The 26,238-nt window shown below is 30.1% G+C and overlaps 1 protein-coding gene across 1 annotated transcript; it reads left to right on the top strand.

The window, feature by feature from the left end:
• Window positions 1–25,480, top strand: LOC129222757 (organic solute transporter subunit alpha-like). The gene is made up of 7 exons (XM_054857285.1): window positions 1–91; window positions 1,688–1,839; window positions 5,234–5,307; window positions 7,200–7,358; window positions 11,091–11,202; window positions 15,502–15,754; window positions 22,819–25,480. The coding sequence occupies exons 1-7, from the start codon at window positions 28–30 to the stop codon at window positions 22,947–22,949; spliced, it is 945 nt and encodes a 314-aa protein (XP_054713260.1). The 5' UTR covers window positions 1–27; the 3' UTR covers window positions 22,950–25,480.
• The last annotated feature ends 758 nt before the right edge of the window (window positions 25,481–26,238 follow it).

The raw sequence follows: 26,238 nt of genomic DNA, 5'->3' as shown, positions 1-26,238 counted from the left end.
AAAAAGTTTTAACAATGGGTGCTGAAGATGATGAACTGTTCGTATCTTCTGGAGACTGAATATATTCCTACAATGGAAGAAGCAATTGCTGGTGAGATTTATTCTTTTGTATCGTTAAAGCGGGTTTTTTCTCTCTATTACCTATTGAATTTCTGAAAGCAATCTCTAAAGTAAGCATGCTATTAGTTGCAACATATTAGTGGCGGATAATTTATTTTGTTTGGTGACAAAATAAAATTCAACTTGGAAGATTCCACCTTAACGCAATTGGTGGTACACCACAGAATATCCTGGATTGTCCTTGCAGAAGACATGCTCAAGACTTACCCAAACTGTCTTAGCTAGACTAAGGTCTGGTCACATTAGAAGTCTGGTCTTCGACGGTTCCACCGAGGCTTTTTCTACTTGCCCATGCTCGGCTATTGCCTCTCCCTCTCATATTTACTGTATTGGTGCCTCTGTGGAGCAACTGTCAGATGAGAGTGGGATTATTTTTGATCTTTTAGTGCGACATGATCTCTTGAACTTGGTCTAGGGGTCTAGACCAAGTGGTTCAGCAACAACACATAATTTGTTTTGTGCAAAAATAATGTCAATGTAATTAAATGGATTATTTGAAGAAAAAAGTTGAAATAACAATTTTAGCGTCTCTGACAAATTAAACTTTTATTGCTTACATTGGTACTTTGAAATGCTGAAAATGTACTAATTTTTTTTTTTTTTTTTTGCATTTTCTTTTGCTGTAGCCAGTGGCTACTATTCAGAATTCCTGGTCTGGAGTTTTACTATGAGGGATAAAGAAAACGTTTAAGTATATGAGCTGTTTACTAAATCCTGCATCATATTTCAATAAGTAGTATGTTCAGAATAAAGAAATAAGGTTTATTGTTCAGTACTAATGTAATAATAGTTCCCTGTACAAATCCAGTTTATGTCGGATCTGAACCAAATTTTGCAGGGAGGTACTTGGGCTCCCGAGAAGGAACGTAGGGGGGTTTTCAAATGCCAAAAAAGTACTGAACCGTTCGAATTTTAATTTTAAAGACTAAAAAGGGCATTAAATGGCTCTTTCTACCTGAAATAATTATCCAATTTCCTTGATTCAGGTCCTATTCGAAAGCCCGCGAAAAACACCCATAGAGTTTCACTTCCTTCGAATAAAAAAAAAGCGAATAAATTTCTAAGCGTTATTAAGCCTAATGGAACAGAAATTTTTTTCGGTAAAATTATTGTTTGCGCAATCTCATTTTAAATTAGCATGAATAAAGTCTCAGGAGGTTGCCATTTTTTTTCTTGACTGTGAGGAAATAAAATTTTGTTTTTGTTTTGAGGTAAAAATGCCGGGCAATGCAACTAGTTTTAATAATAAATTGCACTTCTAAATGACAACTGTATTCCAGCAGCAATTGAAAATCTGATTGTATACTAAATTACAAATTTTTAGCATGAAAAAGGAAACATTCGTCAAATTTAGTGAGTTTTTTTTTTCTTTCAGCTGTGTTCATTGTACTTTTTCTTTGTGTTATTGTTTGTGTCTTTCTAAAGTCCATAGAAATGAACAATTTTAAATTGGTTGAATCCTTTAGAATTTTAACTAAATAAAATGAAAAACAATAGTTTTGTATGTGATCTGATTATGATATAAAATATTTTGATTTTGATTTCTTTTTTTTTAATGATATTTCAGCTTTAGGTGAGCTCAGCATAGGCCTTGTAATTCTTGGTGGAATTGTAACTACAGGCATGTACTGCATATATATAGAAGAATTAGTATTTATTTATCGGCATTGGCCTGTAAAATTCTTCTTTTTAAAACTTGGTTGTCTCAGCATATTTCCTGTAAGTATTTCAATCATTTTTACATAGTATTCAAAATTTAAATATAATTTTAAACATCCTTTATATAAAATAAGACATAATAACATCAACAAGCACAAATTGCAGATTACTGCAGACAACGTGTGTGCAGAGGCGGCAAATAGGGGGTTCAAGAGGGTGCGGTCGCACCCCCAAATTTTTTAAATAAAATGATAGAAAATGGGTGAATTCAATTTATGTAAGTTAGAAATCAATGTTCATTAAAAAAAATCTCGCTGATTCTCAGTAACTATTTGATGAAACCCTTAACATATTCCCAAACTAGAAAAAGTGTTTTTTGTTACTTGGCTGATGACTTAAAATATACCATGATAGAGAACCATGGTTAATTTTAAGAAAAGAAGACATTTCCTCATATACATTCATTTCATACTTGTGTGCCGAGTATAATGATGGTATGTCCAATATGAGAGGCTCGTGCAAAGTGGTGTGGCTGCAAATGTTTTCACAAGAAAATTCCTTGATATTTTAGATTCACTCTTACACTCATTTTTTAAGTGTATATTTAATGAGTGTTCATCTTTTCATCTGCTAGAAACACGTTTCAGCTGCTCAATGCATTATATGCTTTCATAGAAACTTCTTAAAAATGTATGTGATTATTGAATTAAAAAAAAACCATATTAACAAATACCTTTTATGGGGCTCTATAATAATGCAATATCGAAGTGACACAAGATGGTCTTCAAGATTTAAAACCACAAAAACATTTCTCGGTAACTTCAAAGCAGTGATTTGACGATTAGAAGAATCATTTTAAAACGATTCTTTCATTGGTGAAAAAGCTCCATGTCATTATTTAGCATGCATGTATGACTTCGTTTGAATTTTTATTCAATTTGTATTGAGGAAGGTTTTTGAAAAATGCTTTACTCTATCAAAATATCTTCAGCCCACTACCCTTAATTTTCGGACTATTCAAGCCACAGTTCAATCTACAATTGATCTGTGCACCATACTACCATAGTTCAATCTACAATTGAAACTGAAAATTTACATAGATGTATATTTCAATCAAGCATGAAACTTTTCAAAAAAATTCTTTCTCCGGGCCAATTTTAAAAAGGCGCAAAAAAAATAAATAAATAAATAAAAAACAAAAAAAAAAAGTGACAAAAATCCACATAATGATGTGAAGTCAAACATTATTTTTTTAATATTTTGTATGAAGTAATAGATTCAGTTTCAAATGAAATTAACACAAGATTTGATGATAATTATTTTTCTGTATGGTTGGCTCTATATTATTTGGATTGGATTTAAAAAGAAAAATAAAATATTTCAATTATAAGTAAAATTTTTAGCATGAGGCAAGGCAAATTACAAGCAATATACCGACAAGGCCGGTTCTCACATCCAGAGACTGCAGTTTCGCCCTTGCTATGGACTCATCAGTCTGGAATAGTGAACAACAGAGCTGGAGGCAGATGAGACTAGATTATTCAATGATGAAAAATTAAGCACCTCACAATTTTTGAAGTTGCCTGGGTGATTTTGAAGAGCAAGATATAAAAAGTGTTTTCATACATAACTTTGTTACTTCAATTATTTTTTAACTATTCCAATAAGCTCAGCTAGTAGCAAGGGCGCCCATATGCAAAATTAATAGGGGGGGGCTCAGATACTTTCCCCATGGTTTAGCTGGATATTTTCCCCATGGAGACCGATTTCAGGACAGATTAGAGTCATTAAAATTTGAAATTTTTAATAACTTATTCATTAATGACTGGAGAAGAAATGTCGTTACATTTTTAAAATGAAAAAAGTAAAGGCAAAGCAAGAAAGTTCTGATTTCTAAGGGGGGAGGTGAGCCCCCACTTGCCCCCCTATATGGGTGCCCTTGATTAATAGAGAAAGATTTTTTTATATCTCAGGAGAGTAGAAAATTATTTTTGAAGCACAATGGGCAAAAAATTCAAACGAAGTCATACATGCTAAAGGGCATGAGCATTTTCACCATCTTTTCTATTTAGCTCTACAGGCAAAACAGCACGACACTGGGCACTGATACATTAGTAACACAATTCCCTGCACTTTCGAATTCCAAAATTCATACAATAAAACTTTTCCAAAAGGTATAAAAATTTAAGTATCAAGATCTTTTGTATGATAACTTATTAGAAAATGAATCAAAATTTTAATTGTTTCTAAACACATTTTTCTAACACAATAAAAGGTTTTATGTGAATAAAACACTAATTTTTATTCATATTAAACCCTTTTTATGACCACTTCCCGTTAGCTAATGTGTCTTTGGGACCGCAATGTGGTAATACATATTTAAGAAACTCGACCCCCCAAATGAAATGCTGAAATGCCGCCCCTGCGTGTGTGCAGTAATCTGCAATTTGTGCTTTTTGACAATGTTATTACTTATTTTACTTTTTAGCACAGAGTTATTTCTTTATCTTATCCCAGGGTTTGAAATAGAGCATGGGATCTTGCGAAACGCGCACAAAATCGGTAAATCCCGCACAATCCAAAGGTCCGTGTGGGATTCCCCCCCCCCCTCCCGTAAATTCTTCGGAAAAAATTTAATAAAGCGTCCGTCAATTCAAGTTACATCGACAAATTCCGATCCGCCGACATCAACCGATTCCAGTCCACCGGTGGAAATGCAGTCCGAAAGCTGCTGGAAAGGACGGTCCGTTTTCGAAAGGTATAGTCAATTTTTTACTTTAACTTTTTGATCGTCCAAAAAAAGTCTTAGTGCGGTAAAAATATTATTCTAAACAATGGGGACCGAACGCCATTCGGATACTTAGATCCAGAAAATGGTCTATTTAAAAAAATAATTGAGTGTATGTGTATGTTACTTAGTTGTAAAATATTTAATTAAAAAGGAAATAATAAAATAAAATTGCAAAATTACTGAATAATTATTTAAAAATGTGTGTGTGTGGGGGGTTGATATTACACTAAAAAAAATATAATTTAAAAATGAATAAATAAAAAAATGAAATAAAAATGAATTATAAAAAAATTCTAAACAAATTTTCAGAACTTATAAAAATTCTCCCACAAATTCAAAAAATCCCCCCTGGAATCTGAAGTAAAGGGGAACATTCCCCCCTAGAAATTGAACCCTATTTTAAACCCTGTTATCCTTTATATACCTGAAGGAACTTATTCACACAAACTATTGTAACAATAATAAAATTTAATGATCATAATTCTGAATGTTATATAAGTGCTATGATATTAAATCAAAATTTAGTCTATGATTATTTTAATAGAAAGGAAAACTTTTATTATTATATTTATTTTTTTTAAAAATGTAGGTTTGCATTGTTCAAAATATATCTATTAGTTTTGTTGTGGTTTTACTATTTGATTGTACAATTAATATTTTCAGATTGTTGGCTCCTGTTTCTTCCTAAATCTTTTAATCCCCCGTGCCACTAATTATACAACTACTACTGTTGTTTTGTGAGTACCTATTTAATATTATAAATGTGTGTTTTGGTGAATAACTTTCTAAAAATACTTAATGATCCTGTTATACCCCAAATCTGTACTATTTGAATTTAAGTCTTATATTTTGTTTCTTTAAATGTCTTGAATTATGATTATATTAATTACACTTTATATTGACATTCAGAATCCTGAAATTTGGAGATTCAGAATATTGTTTTTATTTTTTGAAGTTGGAAAAAATTACAGCTTTTGGGTTTGAAAAAAAAAAAAAAAAAAGATGGGTTGAGGCATAAGTTTATTTTTTTATAATAATAGACATTCTTTGCAGCAAGTACTAATTTAGGAAGTTCAGACATTGGGAACATTTTGCTACATTTTGAGGGAAATAAAAGTTTTAAAAAGAAGGAAAATGAAATAAACATGCTTCATGAATGATCAGACATATACAATTTTCATAATCTTTACATTAAACTGTTTTGTTTTTGAGATTGCAATGATTTTACTGCAGCGGTTTTTCCCAAAATTCTAGTCACTAAAATAGTCTTTATTTGGTGACCCCTAAATTTTCATACAATGGTGAATTTCATTGTATGAAAATTTGGGGAGCTTCTTTTTTTTTATTAGGGAGCAGGGTTTCTGCTACGATTGCATTTTTCCCAAAATGGGAAAACACAATCTAAATTACAAAAATAATGCAAGGTATTTTCGCTTTTATGCTCAAAAAGAGAAAAAAGGATACACAATCCGAGAGGAAGCAAGAATGGCCATATTGAACTTGATCTTTTTGTAAACCTTAGCTGACATGTTCATGCTATCATTAAGTTCAACAATACTTTGTCATAGTAGGCATTATGTTTCCCCCCAATAATTGCATTATTGAGGTTTTGAAAATCCAACTTGTGCTCTCGCAATGCTGAGTACAATTCTAAATTTTTTATTTCAAATTTTAAAGAAATATTAGCTACTGTGTATTTATTTCTCTAAACTTTTCATGGCTGAATTTTGAATTTTGCTTTCAACTGGAGATGAAACACATAGTCACTGAACAAGATGTGTAAATGTATTCATTAACCTTTGACATTTTAGCATTTTGCTAAAGCTTTTTTGCTAATGAATGATTGAACTGGACTTAATCCCCGTTAAGGAGTTTGGAAGAACGCATCAAAATACTGCAGTCTCTTGTACAAATTGAGAGAGTTGGCAGCTATGTTATTGTACTCTATTTTTTTACTCTTATTTATATTCTTTATGTTGGCAACTTTTGTTTTTGTTTTGACTGACAACTTTTTGTTCCAAGCATTTCATTTCTTTTTTTTTTAAGCGATTACTTTCTGAAGCAAATTTAAGTTAATAACTCCTCAAAGTAATGTTTTGCTCATATTCATAGGCTTCAGTCATTGAGAGGAAGCCTTACTTCATAAAAAAATTCGATACCGCTCTTAATAAAGGAATTCTTCAAAAATTCAGCTTGTAATAAATTCATATTTTACATCTTTATTTTTAGTAGGTTCAACAAATCTTTCATTATTTTCATTCAAACCTGATTCCATCATGTACATCTCTGATTAAATGAAATTGCTAAATTCTCATATGAACAAAATTCTTCTTTATTTTTTATTTACTTCATGCTGTTCTAGGTTTTAGATACGACTGAAGCAGTTGAGAAAATAGTTATATCATATTAATGCAAGTTCTAGGTCACTATGTTCTAAGGTCAGGTCATTGTAGTTTAACTTTGGAAAATCACTTCTACTTTTCACTTCACTCTCATTCTGTTATGAGTACAAAAAAAAAAGTTTTATTTTTATGATTGTTTTTCTACAGATGTTGTTATTACTGAAGATAATATTATAACTGAAATTTCCTTGTAAAGTTGGTTTTTTAATTGATGTGTTTAATTTTAGATGCTTACCAGCACCTCTAGTATTGTTCTTCTGGGTTGTAATTGGATATGCATCAAAAGAAAGACAATTATTGGAGAGGTTAGAAGATAAATTAATTCCATTAAGAGGTCCTCCGCTGTGCTGGGTTTGTTGGTGCTGTCCAAAAGTAACATTTTCAAAGTAAGGCTTTTTTACATGTATAATTGCATAATTTATTAGTCAACAGTAGGACTGGCGATATACCGACATATCGTCATATATTGATATATATCTATTACCGCAGTAACGATACTTAGATTTCTATCCGTCTGATATATCGTTTGAAACCGAAAAACAGGAGATAATTAGGGAGAAATTGAAATACTAACTCAAAAATACATAATCATTGATAGTTCTGTGTGATGGGTGAGTTTTTGAAATTTCAAGAAATTATCTGCATTCTTCAATCAGTAATTTTAATATTTAACCACTTGCAGTTTATGACGAGATATCTCGTCCATTTAACATGTTGTTCTGGGACTGTCCAACTGCTAGAGGCGGGACCACCGTGACAAAGCGCGCGCTCCATTCGTCGCCGCGCGTTCTTTCTACCCGGGCCCGGAACACAGTTGAGTGAGTCACGCTAAGCGATCGAACGTTTTGCTTCGTTCGCTGACAATATGCTCGATTGCAAGCTTTTTTTCATTGAAAGAGCAAATTAAATTTTCTTAAAATGTGTTTACCCATGAATTGTTTTCCACAGATTAAAGTAAAAAGAAAAAAGTAACAACAAATAATTTTGAAGCAAAATATTTTCTCAACAAAAAGTAAAATGGTGAAAATCTTCAAAATAAATTTTCTTGAAAACGTTGCTAAAAGCCTGATCATCCAAAAAAAAAAAAGATTTTTCAACAGAAACAAATTATTAATTGCATATTATACATAACAATACTATGAAAATGTGTTTACCAATAAATAGACAAGGTATTTTTTTTATTGTTATCATTATTATCTTGTAATTTAAAAATCAATATACATTCCATCAAACGTTTAAGATAATATCGATACGTTTTCGAGCCTTTTAGTGGCAACTCTTAATTTCATTAAAATATGTAATATAAAATTAAAAAACAGAAACAAAGAAAGGTTGAAAATGATGTCATTTTTTGATAGGTCTTAAGATAAAAACATTTCTGTGTACAATTATTTTGCACTGAAAACATATCCCAACTAAGCAAGATTGAGTTGAATGGTTTTTCAAGAATATATATACTAAAGCATATTTATAAATTCAATAGATAGGTCAAATTTAGAGTTAAGACTTCCTTTTGAAAGACACATGAAAGGTTCTCATATCTCTTTCTCTATCACACAGTACTTATCAGAACAATTATTATTGTAAAATAACCACCATTAGTTCAAAAAGTAAAAATAGTAGGTTAAAAAGAGAAAAACATAGAAAACGTTATATACTCATGCATATAACCAAAATAAATAAATTAAATAATTGAATATTTTACTAAGGAAATAAGAAAAAAATTTAGCGCTTTAAATTCATTCTCCTATAATTTAAACCAAATGTGTAGCTAAAGTTTAAAAAAATATTTTTTTTCTAAATATTCATTAAACATTGCTAATCAACTGCAGATGCACCGAATATTCAGTTGATATTTGGATTGGTATTACATTTTTACTTCCAAAATACCAATTCAATATTTTAAACTTATGAAATTACTTTTATTCACTTGTTTATCCATTCTAGAAAGATGGCATTTTAGAAAGTAATTAACATTAAAGTTATTCATGTAAAACTGAAAGATATTTGATGTTGTAGGTATAGCACTAGATTGTAAATTGAAGACACTATATAACTTGCAATATGCTGTCTGAGATTCAGCAATCGAATTCTTAACTTTCCTTTTAAATCGTTGCACAGATTTTTTAACTTAATAAAAACAATGATAACCTGAACGTTTTTACTAATCTTTAATGCAAGTGCAAAGCTGAATTTAAAAGATCAGTAGGGGAAGGATTCCTTTCAAAAAGCAATAGAGAGACTAACAACAAATTCAACCTGTAAGAAGTGTGAAACAACTGTCTTACGCAAACATTAAAACATAACCTTAATAAAGGTTACTAAATCATTTGAAGTAACATTTCAGATCACTTAACTTTATTTCAGTTAATCATCAATTCGTTGCTTACAGAAAGGTGAAAGGTCAAACATTTTCAGTAACGGTCGTTGGAAAACGTAAAGCAAAACATTGGATTGTTGATTTGAATCTCAATCGCTTAGACTGTAGCGCCACCTAGGTTTTGCTTAGCTGTTCCAGGCCCGGAAGGACCGAAGAAAGCGCGCATTTTTGTCACGGTGGTCCCGCTAGAGGGTAGCTTACAATGTAGCAAAAAGCAACTCCGATTGTTATCTGTGGCACGCTGGTTAAGGGTTTTCGGGCTGGTCATGGAATATGTTAAAATAACTTCTCTGATAATTTCAGTTGTATTCTAAGAATCAAGACCCCCCTCCAATGGGCACACCTGCTTTAGCTATTATTATTCGAATATACCGATGGAATATTTTCTTTTCAAGATGTCCAATGGTGTTTTTCTGTAGCATATCTTAATATGCAGATTTGGTTTGTACAAATCAACCCAAAATGGATAAATACATAGGAAAATGAACATTCCAAGTCGGAAATAAACATGCATCTTTATTACACACTCTTTGACAGTCAAAACATGAAGGAGTTGAATTAGAGAATGGCATTAGAGGCAAAAGATGCAAGAGATGGATTTATAAGGACAACTTTATTCTTACGATCATAATACCAAAACTGAATCATAAGTCTAACTTCAAACCCTTGTCCAAACATTGAAATTCATTTAGAATCGTGTAGTAAGTGTAAAATGTAAGTCCTGTAATGACTAACCTTCTTGGTTGGGTGGATGGGAAGGGCAGAGTGGAGCATGAAGGGCAACCACCTCTTTGTGGTGGGTTCTCGGTTGTTAATGCAATAAAATATATTTGCATTTCCAACAAAGAGATGCATAGTGCATATATATATATTGTGAAAAAAAAAATTACTGAACTACAAAGGGAAAAATATTGCAATGTACAAAAAATGGTTAAAAAATCAATTTTTGGTTAATTTCCTAAAAATGTAAGGTTTATTCATGCACTTAAAACTAAAGGAATTTAGTTAATCATAAAGACCTGTGAAGAGAGTGTTAAAAGGAATCATTTAAATGGTTTTAAAACAAGAATTAAACTTTTGTATTTTTATAAAAATTTTGGAAATTGGTCATTTTTTCCTTTTTTTTTCAAACCTTTAAGTTTGTTTCCCAGCAGCTAAACCATAATATTTTTCAAAAATAATACTAAAAAAGAATTTCTCGGATGCAAGTACATTGCATCCCAAATGTGCATGTCAAAGTTTTAAAATTTTATTTTTATGACATACCCTCATTGTTATTTAATGCAGTTTTGAAAACTAAGATAAAATAAAAACTAATTTAGATAATTTAATCAAAACAGAGTGAACCAGTTGGTCACTGACACCAACGATCTTTTCAGTGTGTAGACAAAATAAATGTAAAACTCTTTCTCGAACAATAAAAATCGAGTAGATGTGAACTTGAAAACTGGAATTTATTTTAAATGATTAATTTTGTTTTGCAAACGTGTGCAAATTGTGTTTTTAAAGGTATTTCAAAAAAAAAGAAGAAAAGAAAATATAAAATTCTCTGATAAATAGTACCTAAATGCTCTAAGCAAAAAAAGATAAATTTCCTACTTTTTAAAAATTATTATTATTATTTAGTCTATTTCCTGCACAATTGCAACTAGGCTATTTTTTTTTTAATGTAATTTGTATTCATAAGATTGTCTAATGTATGCATCTACTTAATTGTGCAATCATAATTTCATTTCAGGCAAAGCTTCAAAGTAGTCAAGGCTTGTATATACCAATTTTTTTTAACTCCGATAATTCTATATATTGTTACAATCATCTGTACCAAGTTGGGAGTGTATAAAGAATTGAAGGTTAGTTTTGTTTTTGTTTTTTTTTTTTTTAATGTTTATATATTTTTATAATAGAATAAATTTTTAACCTTAATTTTAATTTTCTATTCTGTCTTGTGTTTTTCATTTAAATGTCATATTTTTATGAGTTTATACTACTTGTGTTTAAATCTCTGCCTAACTTTGTTCGCAATGTTTAGAAAAAAATTAATTTTTTTGTCTTTGAATTAAAAATCTAGATCAAGTGTTGCTCAAAATTACAGAATTCAAATCGGAAGATAAACAAATATACATTGCCGAGAGAAAAGCAATTTCTGATTTCTATTTAACTGAAGTTTTTCTATTTTTGTTTTAAATGCTTAAATGTTAAGTATTGTACAAGAGCTCTTTAGATTAATTTTTCAATAATTTTCGTTATTCATAAAAAGGAGAAAAAGAATTACCATTCCTACAATTTTAAATGATGTTTTTATTATTGGGCTGATTCCTAACTTTAAATTAAAAAAATATTTGCTGTGACCAAGATATTTTTGATATTATGTTCAAAAATAAACTTATAAACATTACCAGATGACATTTTCTGAACTTAATATGAAGGAACAGCTGAATCAAATAAAACAAAATTTAGTATGTGTAGTTAAATTTTGATGTTGATTACAAATATATCATATAAAGAGGGTTGCCATTGGAAATTTTAAAGTTACTGCCAATTTTTGTATGAAGCGCTTTAACTAAAAGCGAAATATGAAAACTTCTCTTGTAGTTAATCTATACTAATATTACAAAGAGAGGGCAGGTTTTTGTGTTTATATGTTCAAGGTAATCTCCAGAATAGGGATGCACCACATATCCGGTATTTATCCGGTATCCGGCTGATTTTTTAACTATCCGGAACTATGAGGTATCCGATCCGACAAGCCGATCCGGATATCCGACAGTTTTTTGCAGGATATCCGAGTAGTTATCCGGTAAAAATGTGAGAGGTAACCGGGGTTGTTTAAGTTTATTGTTCAAATATAAATTTATAAATTCATTTAAGAAAGATTGTACATGTTTAGCATATTTTTTAATATTATATATAAGATGTTAATTTGCATCATTAAGAATGTGTAACTTTATTTTTTGGAATTTAGTAAAATTTCAAGTTGATTATTTAAGAATTGGTTTATTAATTTATTTTTAAAAGCGTGAACATGTTTCACACGACTCTTAATGATTTGTTTAAATGTTAATTTGCATCATTTACGAATGTGAATCTTTATTTTATGAAATTAAAGTGAAACTTTCAGTTGATTATTTAAGTATAATTTTATTTATGTTTAAAAAAAAATTGTTAACATGCTGAGAACGACTTTTAATAATATATTTAAGATATTAATTTGCATTTTTAATAATGTGAATCGTTATTTTCTGGAATTAAAGGGAAATTTTAAGTTGATTATTTAAGCGTAAGTTTATTAATTTGTTTTTTAAAAGTGAACGCGTTGAGAATGACTCTTAATACTGTATTTAAGATGTTAATTTGCATCTTTTAAGAGAGTGAATCTTTGTTTTCTGGAATTAAAGTAAAATTTTCAGTTGATTATTTTAGCATAAGTTTATTAATTTGTTAACTGGGGTGCCCACCTGGGGGGGGGGTGTTTTACGGGTATTTTTCTCTCTTTTGGGGGGCTTTCTATTTGAGGGGGGGTATTTATGGTTTTTAGGGGGGCCTTTGCTCTTAGGGGGGCACCCCTGTATTTAAGATGCTAATTTGCATCTTTAAAGAGAGTGAATCTTTGTTTTCTGGAATTAAAGTAAAATTTTAAGTTGATTATTTAAGTTTATTTATTTATTTATTTATTTTTTTTTTTGAGTCAAACTGGCCCTGTTTTAATTTTTTCTTTTTAAACTTGTATGTTAGAAAAATTTTACATGTGTATTATCAGTAATAAAAATGATTTCAAAGCTAAGTTTTATTTTTTGTTATTTCTAAATTGGAAACAAGAAAATGTATTACTTTATGATGAAGTTTAAAAAAATTTCTACAAGTCATGCAAAGCTAATAACAAATATGACTCATTATATGACCTTTAAGATTTCAACTATGAATAATTAAAAGTTTAAACCATGTGTACATTACATACAGAATTAATTTTTGCCGAAGGCTTGTCTCTTTCGAAAAAATCTGTCGAAATAAAACAATATTTTAATGTTTCATTTTATATATATAGCACAATTCCTAAATTAAAATATAAAGGCTCTAAAAAAGTACATTTGAATGTACTTAACATGTTTTTAAAGAAATGATATGTGGAACAAGTTTGATTTATTGTTTTGAAACGGCGTTGTAGAAAAATATGCAAACATGCAATGCAATAGAAATGCCGGATATCCAAATCCGGCAGGTAAGGGGGCATCGGATATCCGGTATCAGGTATCCGGCAAAATCACTATCCGGTGCATCCCCACTCCAGAACCACTGTACCTATTTAAAAAATTCCTTCACTACATGAAAGGCATGTTCTTACTGAGTGACATAGGCTATAAATTATGTATATATATGTCTTTATACTATTTTTAAAAACTGATAAGTTCTCTTCGCTACCAGTTTATGTTTTGTTCTTATATACGTAAAAACAATAATCTGTGTTTCTGAAAGAGTAATTGCTCACAATTACCGTACTTTCAAAGTTAAGAGTTAAAACTACAACGAACAAAAAAACAGTGGATAGGAAAGAATTTTACAAAGAGGAAAGAATAAATTAACATTATTTGCAGAACTATTCTTCATGATGACTGTATTTAAGCATTTAAAAATGATATAATAAACTAATATAACTCACAAATATCCTATCAGAAGGAGATTGCAAAAAATAAATAAAAATGGAGGGATATGAAAAAGGCATGTTTTCGGAAGGAAACGAGTGCAACATGTTGAAAGGCAACCCGGTATTGAGAAAGACTCACCTCTTAGTAGAAAAGACAATATTTATTCTAATAGCTAATCTGAATTCGGTCACATCAGAATTCATTTGAATCATTTTCGTGGTCCTTATTTACAAAGTCGACTAACAGTTAAAGATCCTGCCAACCTATCAAGCAGCATATAAAGAACTTGGTCTTATAGCCAGCGACATATTTTGTAAACTAACCTTAGTTTATGCGTGTAACTTTCTGACTCCTCTCCTAAACTCAGATAATTGTTTACAACTATTTTAACTTTTATTTCAACTTTTAAACCCTATTGCTTTATGGCAAACATTTAAAAAAGATCTCTCTGTAGACATATTGCAAGGAGAGTGTTCTACACTCACAAAAATCAATCAACAGGCTTTTCAGATGTTTTTACAGAACTGTAGGAACTTGATTTAGAAGTATAAAAAACTCAAACTACTTTGAATATCTCCTCCAGAAAGACGTATGTTTACCAAAACGTTGTATGTTTAACAAAAAAAAAACAGGCAATTGGGAGAATTTCTTCAATTGGGCTCCTCTGGACTTCTCTTCGTGCTTCTTAAATTACAAGCGGTATCCCAATAACTTTATTGCACAATGTTTGTCTAATCTATTCAATGGAATTAAATTGCAATGAAATTCACTACGGAATAATATGATTTCCAGTGTTGTTCTTATAGCATTAGATCAGTTGTCTCTTATTCCTGGCATCCACATGATCCCTGTATATTTCTTTTTTAAATTTAAGTGATTACAGTATCCAATGCAAATTTATGCCATCATCTTCATAAAATCTGAAGCTCAAACGTACAACTATACAATGCGTAGTACCATGTTGCATACGGTAAGATTGTATTGTTCAGTGGGAATTATATGTTGGTCTATCTTAATCAGGAAATGAGGTAAATCAATTTGTTTCAAACATCAAAAAAACGAAACAAAATATGTCTCTTATTATTAAATTTCAAATTAAAAAGTACCTTTATAATATTTATTTAAGATGGATAGTTTTTTTAACCCAAACTAGGTTGGGACGGGCTTCTAGTAAATTAATAAACTGTGCCACCTTTGTTACATGTAGCTGTGATTTAGTGGTAGGGATTTCATTCTTGTGCTATTCTCATTTGGGTAAATATTTCAATAAGCTTTGTATTTTTATCTATAAAACGTACTGTGTCTATTGGTAAAAGTGAGCATTTAAAGTTTTAAATGAATTGGAATGATGGATGGTTTAAAATATTCGTCAGTAATTAACTTTTTCTTCCATATTTTACTATTTTTGACAACAAAACATTTTTTTTTAAATATTAAATTGTGTATGGTTAGTTCAGATGTCATTTTTATTCCAGAGAATAATTTTTGTGAAATGTAATTATTTTTCAGTTTGTGCCAGACAATGCTGCCCCTTATCTTGTGGCTCTGAACTTTATATCTTTTTTCATGGGAGTTTATGGGCTATATATTTTCATGAAAACAACTTCAAAACTCCTCTCAGGATTTCACATACAAGGCAAATTTTACTCCCTGCAACTTCAGTTCATTCTAGTTCGCTTCCACTTCTTTACATTTGATACTTTTGGTCGATTGGGGTATTTCCCTTGTCATCCACCAGTTTCATCATTAATGACAGCTTTATGTAAGTTTTTATTCTTTTTTATTTAAAGCAAAAAGTGATTTTTTGAATGGTTATACTACTTGTAACGTTTTGCTGACTTTGGGCTTAATACTAACACTGCATCAAATTATATATAATTTATGACCCGTAGTGTCTTTAGTGCCCTCTCATAGAATTAAATACAGAATCATCTTTAGAAATCATTAGTTGTTGAAATTAAAATGTTTACCTTTTTGCAATAAGTTACATACTAAAATAACAATGTTGAAATTGCAGAAATAACAATAAAAAATTCAGGCTTACAGAAATCCTTTTTTCCAGTTTGTATTGAAAAAAATGTTCCTTGTAACCCTAAATCACATGTACATAGAGTTTTATTGCTGGTTCTCTAATTTTAGCACCGTTATTTTGTTATGTAAACTAATTATTGTTATATGATTAAATGTAATGATAAAAATAAAGCATTATAAGCACAAATGAATTATTCATTGTATTGCTTAAATTAATAGCATTGCTCCTGGTAGGCATGCAGTTTTTATGCTAAAATTATGTGCAGATGAGTTTCGTTTTCAGGGAGATATGGCCGAAGCTCAAAAATTAAAGAAAACACATTTAGGCTGAAAATAGTGTCGATGCACCACAAATTTATAATTAACTGAATTTTTCAGGATTAGTTCCTGAACATGTGTACAACAAATCCTGAAAAGTCCCCTAAGTTCCCATGTGAGCTTCTATCCAAAATAGTGGATCAAAGATGGCCATCTAGTACTTTTTGTTTTTCTTGTAACTCGGTCAAAAATGAAAATTTTTCAGTTCTGAAAAAAAATGGTGGCTCTAGAAGTAATATTGTTTTGATACTTAACCTAAAATACCCAATAAAATTTTCTAACATTTATTTTGACACCAAAAACTGAAATTTCTGTGTTCTATGTAATATGCAGCTGAACACATAAACTTACTACTAAAAAAATAATTTAAAAAAAATTTTGGGGTATTTTTTTAAAAATATTTTTTCCCACATATTAGTCAATAGTTATTTTTCAGTTTAAAAAAAATGCTATATATGTTTGAATTGGTGCTTGTGTTTTACCGACATTTCCCCATTAAAAGCTATAAACATATATCATCTGCAAATTCTGTTTTTTGTCTGAAATGCCAGGATAGAAAAATCTTTAAAATTTTACATGCCCTGCTGGACATGTTTGTCTAAAAGTTACATGCCCGAATTTTTACATGCCCAGTTTTCCTTATTGTATATCAATAAAAGCATTTGAATTTTTCGTGCAGAATTAATCAGATGAATTTTTTTTATATGTCACAAAAAAAATAGTTTGAATAAATAGTACATAATAAGCCGTTGTTAAATTTAACGAAATTGTAATTATATAATGGGGAAGGATCGCTTCTATGCAACCCGAAAAAAGTAAACCATGTTAGCAGTAGAGCTTGATATACATTTTGAGCTCCGAGTAAGGATACGGTAATTTTTCAATAAAATAGGAAATAATAGTTTTAGGAACAAATATTTGATCAAAAAATTACATGCCTGGCCGGGCATGTAAGGGTAAAAGATTTATGCCTGATCAGAATTTTTTCATGCCCCAGTCATGTCTTGCAGTATAATTTTCGAGCCCTGCTAAAATGCAAAGCTTTCAGTATGAAAATTCAATGCTGATCTGTTTAGCTCTTTGAAACCACCATAAATCGTAATGTGGCTCCAAATTCCTCTTGTAATATTAAGTGATAATTTAAATTTAAAAAAAATATACTCATAGTAACGATAGAAATTTGTCAAAAATCATTCCAAAAACTTTTATGTTTTAATAAAAAGATCATTGTTATCTCAAAATGGTATTTTAATGCATTTTAGGTAGCAAATAGTTACTCAAGAATGATTTTTTTTTAAATTATGTTTCCATATAATTAGGTGACATTGGAAAAATGGTCTTTTGGGGAAGTTAACTTCAGAAGAGAAAAAAGGAGTTATTATTAAGAAATGAGCTTTCTGTTCAGTCTTCCACAGTTTTTCATCGGGATGCTGTTGTTTTCAAATCAAACAATAATTTACGAGATCATCTCAAATGTAAATTAGCGCCTCAACTGCCCTCGCTTTTTGATTGGGTTTCTCTGAGAAGGGATAAAAAAAACAAGCATGGCAGCTATCACTGAATCAGTAGAACCTTGTGTTAAGCCACAACCAATCAATTTGTCTATTAAAGATGAAGGATTTCTTATGCACCCATTGGCATAGGATGAGTCAGACATATAATAAAAAGACATATGTGCAAATATTTCAGGTGTCTTCAGAAAAAAAAAACTTTTTTTTATATGAAGCATTAGTTTTTAATGGATATACTGGTGCGTTACCAACTAACATTGGGAAGAAACAAAGAATGATGATGTCGCCAATGTCTGAGACTACTGCTTTTTGAAGAAAATGTAATGGGAACAGCTACCTAGACTAACTTCTGCGAAATTCTGAGAACAAATCAAAATTAATTCAAATTATGATGAAATACTACCGATTAGGAGGAATGACTTTTCTACAAGTGGATAGGGAAGCCAATGTATTAATTTGCTCAATTGCAATAAAAACATGCCAGAATAGCTCCAGACCAATCGCAGTAATAGGTTCTGATACAGATCTGCTCTTGATTCTAAATGAAAGAGGCATGTCTAGAACATCGCTGTATTTTTTACCCCCAAACCAATTTAATACAAAGGAAAATATTACAATATATTGAAAATAAAAGAAGCCTTAGGTCCCTTAAAGGATCCTCCTCTTTTTCTCCATGCAGCCATAGCATGTGAATCCACCTCAGCAATATTCAGAAATGGGAAATCTGGAGCTTTCAAGTTGCTACAAAAAAACCTCAAATTGCTTTCTCTGATTTCACAGTTAAATAGTTGCAGCTTAATCCAGCAAAGGTCCCTCAGACTGCAGAAGTGTTCCTGAAACATCTTTTTAATTGGGGAAGACTTAATTATTACTGCGGTTCTATCCTCATGCGCCTTGAGAATTAAGTAACCAAAACTTTTTTTTTTCATCTAATGGGGGCTGTGTTTTAGACTATTTATCCTTTAGCAGACCTAGTGCAATCCCTCGATATGGCATCCAGTCTTTCACGTGCGACCATTAGGGCGCAAATGTCAATGGCACGGATAATTTTGACGCCCAGTTTCCACCAGATAGAGGCACCTGCGCTCTCTTTTGATGCAAAATTGCACTAGGAGTTTTTCAATTTTGCCGAGGGAATTCTAAGCCATACGAATACCCAAGGGATCTTTTACATGCTGCATAATCATACAACATGAGCGCTGATAATTTTCTGCACCTTGAAAATCCACCGACCGGCCACCCCAGGAACAGAACCTGCGTCCACAGGCGTAGAAGGCTACCGCCTAACCATAACGCCACCAGCCGGCAAGTAACCAAAACTCCTTCTTCAAAATTTAAAACCTGAAACTCTTCCACCCACAAGTGCAGCAGCTTCACAGCATTAACTTTGTGTTTATCCTCAAGTACAGCAGTGGGTGGGTGAAGAAAAACATTAATCCAATTGAATGGGGTTGTGTTATTAAAGAAAGTGGACTGTGCACAATGCTTTCGTCACTTTCCGCTCTTCTATTTGTCACCTTCTTCTTCTTTACTTAATGTTTTGTGACTACAAAAGAACCGTAATTATAGAGACTGTGATCTCAGATGCCAATAAAAAAAAAAAACTTTAATGTTCCAAGTTTTGCATGCATTGTTTAGGTGAAACTTGTAAAAATTCAGTGTCTGTAAACAGTTTTGAAGATGAGGATGGTACCGATATCAAATGATAATGCTTTTTTTTCTCTAGATTTTTACTGGCATTACTATCTTCTTTTTATATATTTTACAGGTTTTTCTATAAGATATTATTATATACCAGTTTTTAAAGTACTAAATGAATGATATTTTGCAATTTTTTGAAATTTCTTTCAGAAATGAAATAAAAGCTACTTGGTTGTAATCATTTTGCAGTTAATATTTTGAAAAGAATACCATAGAAAGTTCTTTATTTTAGAAGTTTTTTTTTTTTTTTTTTTTTTTTGCTGCTTATTACATAGAAAATAGAAATTTTAGCTTTTGGTATCAAAACTATTGTTTGAACTCTTTTATTGGTTATTTTAGGGTATATATCAAAACAGTATTACTTTTAGAGCCTACAGGTTTTTTAGAACTGAAAAATCTTCATTTTTGAGCGAGTTATAAAGAAAACAAAAAGTCCTAGGTGGCCATCTTTTGATCGCCATTTTAAATGGAAGCTCACATGGGAACTTAGGGGACTTATTAGGATTTACTCTATGTGCTATGAGAACCTATTTCTGAAAATATTTCTTAATTATAAATTTGTGGTGCCAAAAATCTAATTTACTGGGCTATTTTCCATTCTGACGATGTAATTCTGTCTTAAAAGAAATTAGCAAACCAATTTCCTTTCTGTCCTTTAACTAAAAGCTTATTTTCTTTTAGTTAGATTTTTTTTTTTAAATTGTGCAATACTTTAAATAAAGACTGACACATTCTGATGTAATTTTATACTATCTGACATTTTATTTAAGAGGATTATTACGCTTAAAGTTACAACTACAGTCAATTTGCGATAATTCAAAGTCTGATAACTCGAATCTTACTATAACTTGAAGTTTTTATCTAGTCCCAATCACTTTGTCTTAAATTCCATACTAATTATCCTCAATATCTCGAAGTTAACTTCCTTTAACTCGAGGTTTTTTCAAAGATGACTCGAAATTTATTTTGGAAAAATGGAAAAAAAAGAAAGAAACATGTGACTATGAGAGAATACATTCACCTAAACTTGCAGTTCCTTCACATTATACCTCTAAAGCAAGGAGAACACACGTTGAGCCAATGTGCGATAAAGGAGTTACGCATGCAGAAATGAGTATAGCTTGTTCCCTTTTGTTAATGTAATGTACTGTACTGTTTACACTTAGACATGTAGATGGACTACAAATCTGTTTTTAAGCTGTCTAGTTGTCATATCAACTGATCGTACCTTTATTCAAAGGCTGACCTTAGTTAAGATGCGTTCCCCCGTATTCTATTGTTCGATCATTTGCTGATAAGTTCCCGAGAGAGAGAGAGAGAGTGAGAAAGATTTGTTTGTACTATTAAAGATGTCTGAGCGAAAGCTAAAAATCTTAGATTTAGAAAGTAAAGTAAATCTTATTTATGACATTGAAAGGACTCCAACTGTCAAAAAGTAAGATTGTTCAAAAGCGGTACGAATCCATGAATCCGAATGTGAAACGAATGAAGATGTGCACCTTTTATGAAGTAGAACCAGCTCTATTCAAGTGCTTCCAGCAGTATCGAAATCAAGACCATGCCATTCCTATAAGTGACATAAAAAATTTCCACGCCAGTGCTGGACGGCTGGAAAAGTTCCAAGACCAGACACAACTTCGTCTTCAGAACTCTTCAAAAATGAAGAAACTTTTAAGTTTTGTAATTTTGTCTGTTATATGTACATATTAATTTCAATTTTTGATGGTTTTCAATATTAAAATGTCGAAAACCGAAACTAGCGGTAAGTTGAACTTCCGATAAGTCCTAGTTTTTCATCAGTACGTTCAGATTCGAGTTATCATGAATTGACTGTATATGGGAAGTGCGGGAAACTCCAAATTCTGGGCTTGGAAATCTTTTGTACAATTACTTAGCTGACAGAAACTCAAGTTTTAAAGAAAAGAAGAAAATGATACCAAGTCAGACTTCAAAAAATTAAAAAGCAAAAAATATTTTATATTGATTCAGTATATAAGCAATAATTCACAAAAATCATATTTGTGAAAATGAGCCCTTTTTGGAAATTGTGATGGCAAAACAAAGCTTATTCATACATGAGTATGAAAATTGTTCATTTCCACTCATTTTTAAAATGTGTTCATACATTTAATCTTTTTTTTTTTTTTTTTTTTTTCATTTTTAAAGATTTATTTTTCCTCAAAATGAGGTAAAATATTCTTGCTGTATATTTTCTTTTTCTTTTTTCTTTTTCACGTATTTCACTGGAACTTTATATTTTTAAGTTACTTGAATACTAAAAATATTCTATAGTTCTGTGTTTGGTTAATATTTAGCAAATTTTTTAATTAAGTTTATATATTGGTTGGTTCTATTTTATCTTGATTTGTGTTTGACTAACAATTTATTTTAACATGTTCTTGTTAATTTATTTGTTTGTGGTAGTGTCATTTGAATTCTTTCCATTTTTGCATTCTATGTTAACAACCTGCCTCATCTTTGGAGCTCCTATTACCTTATAAATATCTATAGCTTCTGAAATGACTTTTAAAAATGCAAGTAGAGATACTAAATACAAATACAAATACAAAAGTGACAATGAAAGCATATATTTACACATTGTAGACTGTCCATAACAATTCTCACGGTTTTCTTATTTTGTCAAATGACCATTTACAAGCATTATCAGGTGTTATTGTATAGTGTTCATTAGTAACTCATGGCATCTCTATTTATTTATTTAATTGTGTACTTCTTAAGGTTTTACAAGTTCAAAATCCTTTCAATGAATAATGTCTGAAAATTCTAAAATGTGTAAAAGAATAAAGTTCTTTGTGAAACAAAGTAACTGTAGAAACCACAACGTTGAAAAAGCATGAATTAGCAACTGATTACAAGCTTATTGTTTCGAGGCCTCAAGGAAGGGATTTTTTTTTTTTTGAGATATTAAATACTTGAATGGAAATAATGTAATTAATTTTGCATCTGGGCTTCATTTTGTCTTTATTGTTTTGTAAAACCCTAATTTTACATCCAAAGGCTCACTTGCTTTTGCACTGAATAAGGGGTTCCTTGAAACCGCGAAAACACATGTCTGCAATCAGTTGCTAGTTTGTGGTTTTTCAAGGTTTTGTTTCCTACTGTTATTCTCACACATGTTTTATTATTAAATGCCCATTCATTACCAGTCCACAATGTGTTAAATAAATAATTTTTGTTTCAATAGTGAACTTTGTATGTATTGTCTATAATAGATTTAAAAGTAATAAATGTGTTTATGTTTCAGACATTAGAAGTGCCTTGCTATTGGGAGAAGGCTTCATTTTATCTGTAGTTGGAAGATTCTTTTTCCTTCATACTCCTCCTCCTCATTTCATGAGAGCCGAATCTAATCATCCCATTAATCAGAGTGCATAAAATATATGTAATTTTAACATTCTCTAAAAACTGGTTCGTTTGTGTTAGCAAGGCGTGAGGAATAACTTTGCTTAGGTATAATTGTGTTGCCAATATTACATGATCTTGGAATTTGCCTATAATTTTATTTTTCTCCTTTTAAATATATTTTTTTTTTCTTAACTTATAAGATTCAAATCCTGTTACATTTCAAACTTCCAACTTCGTTGGTTTAAAAAAAAGTGAAATGAATGTCCATTAACATAATGCTAATTTAAATCCATACTGTCCAATGTCCAGATATTGAAATACTTAACTAAAAATGTTTCCTTATAAATAACTGCAGAACTGGTTAAGATAAGCTTGCAAGAATATTGCAAAAATGATCAATATTATTTTTTTTCCTTAAGTACATATCACTTAAAAATCTACTTTTAGCTTGAAACAGTTTTAAAGATTTTTTTTTCAAAAACCGTTACGACTTTTAACTTGCATTTTTGATTTTCCCCCACTTTTTTTTTCATTTTTTAAGACTCTAATAAAGTCTTAAATGTTACCTGTCACCTAAAATATTACCAAAATGTTCATGTGCAGCACTCAATAACAATGTGTCTTCCATGTATAGAAAGAAAAACTGGTTTTAATTTTTCTAATTTTAGAAAACTGGAAAAGGTTATGTGTTCTTCACAATGTTGTTCATAAGCTGTGCAAGGTAGATTTTTTTTTTTTTTTAATTTGGCTTTTTATATAATGATATCTAGAATTCAATATATGGAAATGGCATTCCTGTGCTTGATTGTTAGCTGCGTTGTGAAATTATAATTTGTTCAATTTGTTGTTAACTATGATGTGAGTACAAATTTTAAATATAATTGATCAATGTTAATTGCATGCATCTAAAGCAAAGCTATTAATGCAGCTTCAGCTACCTGCTACAGCTATATTATGGTAATTGTAATTTTCTGTGTATTTTCTATTGCTATTTAATCACGAACCCCCCTGCATGAACTATACCTATATTGAAATGTGATAAATAATCTGAAGAAATATGTTAATATAAAATTGAAGTGGCATAAGTTACTCAATTTAAGAACAAAGTTTATTTTCTATTTTGTTTCTTTAAATGAGGTAGTTATGTTTTACACATCACTTGGCATATTTGTCTCATTTAAATATTCATGCTAAAACTTTTATTTTAAAAGTTATTTAATGTACAAATCAATGCAACAACATTAATGTTGGTTTTTTACTTTTTTATGCTTTACAAGTTTATCATGACTGTTTTATTTATTTTAAATTCTTCACTCCTTGCCAAATATCAGATTGAGGTTTTGTATGTCCCATTCTTGTGCAATATACTGATTCATGTTAAATTATATTCATATTTAAAAAGCGAGCCAAAAAGAAAATTGTTATTTATTGTCATTTTGTTATGATTAAGTTAGACTTTTATTTGATATCTGAATGCATATTTTGAATTATCTTGGAAAGTACATAGATGTACCTACAGATATGGTACATAAAATATTTCATTCAGTTAGGCAAAATTATAACTTCTCTGAAAGATAAAGCATTAAAATTTCAAAATTAATTTGTATCATATTAATATATCCTTTTAGTTATTCATTTTTATGTTGCATTCTGAGAATTAAAATTTCTTTATTTGGATTATAGTACAATACTTGTACAAGCTCAAAAAATTTTTAATATATGTAAAATTTTCAAGTCACTAAAATATGCAAAAAAGAAGCCAAACTGTGTTCATTTATCTTTTTATTCCTCTGCAACTAATCATCATGTACACTCCTTGTATATACATAAAAATTATAGGTTAAAAATAGACTGATTATTGTGCTGAATAGTGGACTAAAATCTGCTGCTGAATAAAATTTTAGCAATACAAAATGCTGTGAAATACTCGCTTTTAATATAGGGCCGCAGCTTTGGTTATTTTATACTAGTGCATTTTTTTTAATATAAAAAGTATGTCTCTGCACAATATGTAATGCAAGCCAACTGGTAATTATCTTATAGACTAGGTAATTATCAAAATATTTGGATATATACACTGATATGTACAGTCACAGTATAATTAGTTAATTAGGGGAAAGCTTGGTAGAATTCTATAGAAAAAATAATGAGCTGTGCATGTAAAATGTTTGGACGAACGTTTCCCCGTATGCATATCATGTTGTGAAGGAATTTGTAATTTTAAGTGTTTATATGCTTGCAAAAAGTGTTGTATATAAACTAAAGAAGTCTCCATAACTTTATTGCTAAGACTGGAAGGAATTTTTGTTTTTCTTTAATAAAATATTGCTTGTATTAGATTGATTTTAAATTTATATTGCACAATAATTTGTAAAAATTGAGGCTTTCGGCTATTTCGACAAATTGATAATCCTGCTTGATATCATGGAGATTGATATTTGAGGAATACTGACTATTCTGAATTATCAGGCTTCTTTTTTCCCCCTTTAAATTACAAAAAGCTTTGTTAAATTTTATTTATGAAAAGTGATTTCTTTTAAATAAATAATTATTTTCCCAAGAAAAAATACTATTTCTCTGTTTTGTAAGAGTGTTATCAAAAAAAAAAAAAAAAAAAAAAAAAACATGCATGAACATGTAGCTCTTTAAAGATATGTATATTTAATAAGAGCACATTGATATGTATATAGTATAATATTTATTTAAAAAGATAAATCTTCAATTCTATACAAATATATATAAATTATAAAAATATATTTTTATAACTAATGGAAATTTAAAAAAAAATTGATTCATTAAAGTTCTTTGTTATGCTAATTATGTGGGTGCTTTTCTCTATTATAACTAGTTGGATTCTTTTTCTACAAGCTTTTTAGAAATTCTCTTTTTCTAATTTTTGTAGCCAATTAAAATGGAAAATATGAATCTTTTGCAGTTAGTATTTCTAATTTACTTTATATTCCACTTTTTCAAAAAATGTTTTCTTAACATAGAGAATACCATTTTTCTTTGATTAAAATTTCATTTAACCATTTTGAGAACATTTAGTTGACTGTACTTAGTGTTTATTGCTTGAAAATAAGCCATTGTTTGAGTCGAACTTTAATGCCCCTTCCTAATATTCAGAAATACTTGATAAGAATGTTGCATAGACAGAAAATTGTTTACATTGATTGTGCAGAGCTCTTAAGGCAAGTGAATAAATGTTAGAGTAGTTTAATTGCCTGATTGAAAAACAAAATATATTTAGTTTTTAATTTCTATTTCAATTTATAGTTTTCTTCCAGAGTTTTTTTTTTTTTTTTTTTTCAAAACTGGC

This window comes from Uloborus diversus, chromosome 5 (assembly GCF_026930045.1).
Source record: "Uloborus diversus isolate 005 chromosome 5, Udiv.v.3.1, whole genome shotgun sequence".
NCBI lineage: Eukaryota > Metazoa > Arthropoda > Arachnida > Araneae > Uloboridae > Uloborus > Uloborus diversus.
This window is presented reverse-complemented; position numbering and strand designations above follow the sequence as displayed.

What these genes read in the sequence shown, in the direction of transcription:
- LOC129222757 (XM_054857285.1), top strand. Translation starts at nt 28, where the DNA reads ATGATGAACTGTTCGTATCTTCTGGAGACTGAATATATTCCTACAATG. An exon ending in GTTGTCTCAGCATATTTCCT is followed by an intron (nt 1,840 to 5,233) that starts GTAAGTATTTCA and finishes TAATATTTTCAG; the next exon opens with ATTGTTGGCTCCTGTTTCTT. An exon ending in ATCATTAATGACAGCTTTAT is followed by an intron (nt 15,755 to 22,818) that starts GTAAGTTTTTAT and finishes TTTATGTTTCAG; the next exon opens with ACATTAGAAGTGCCTTGCTA.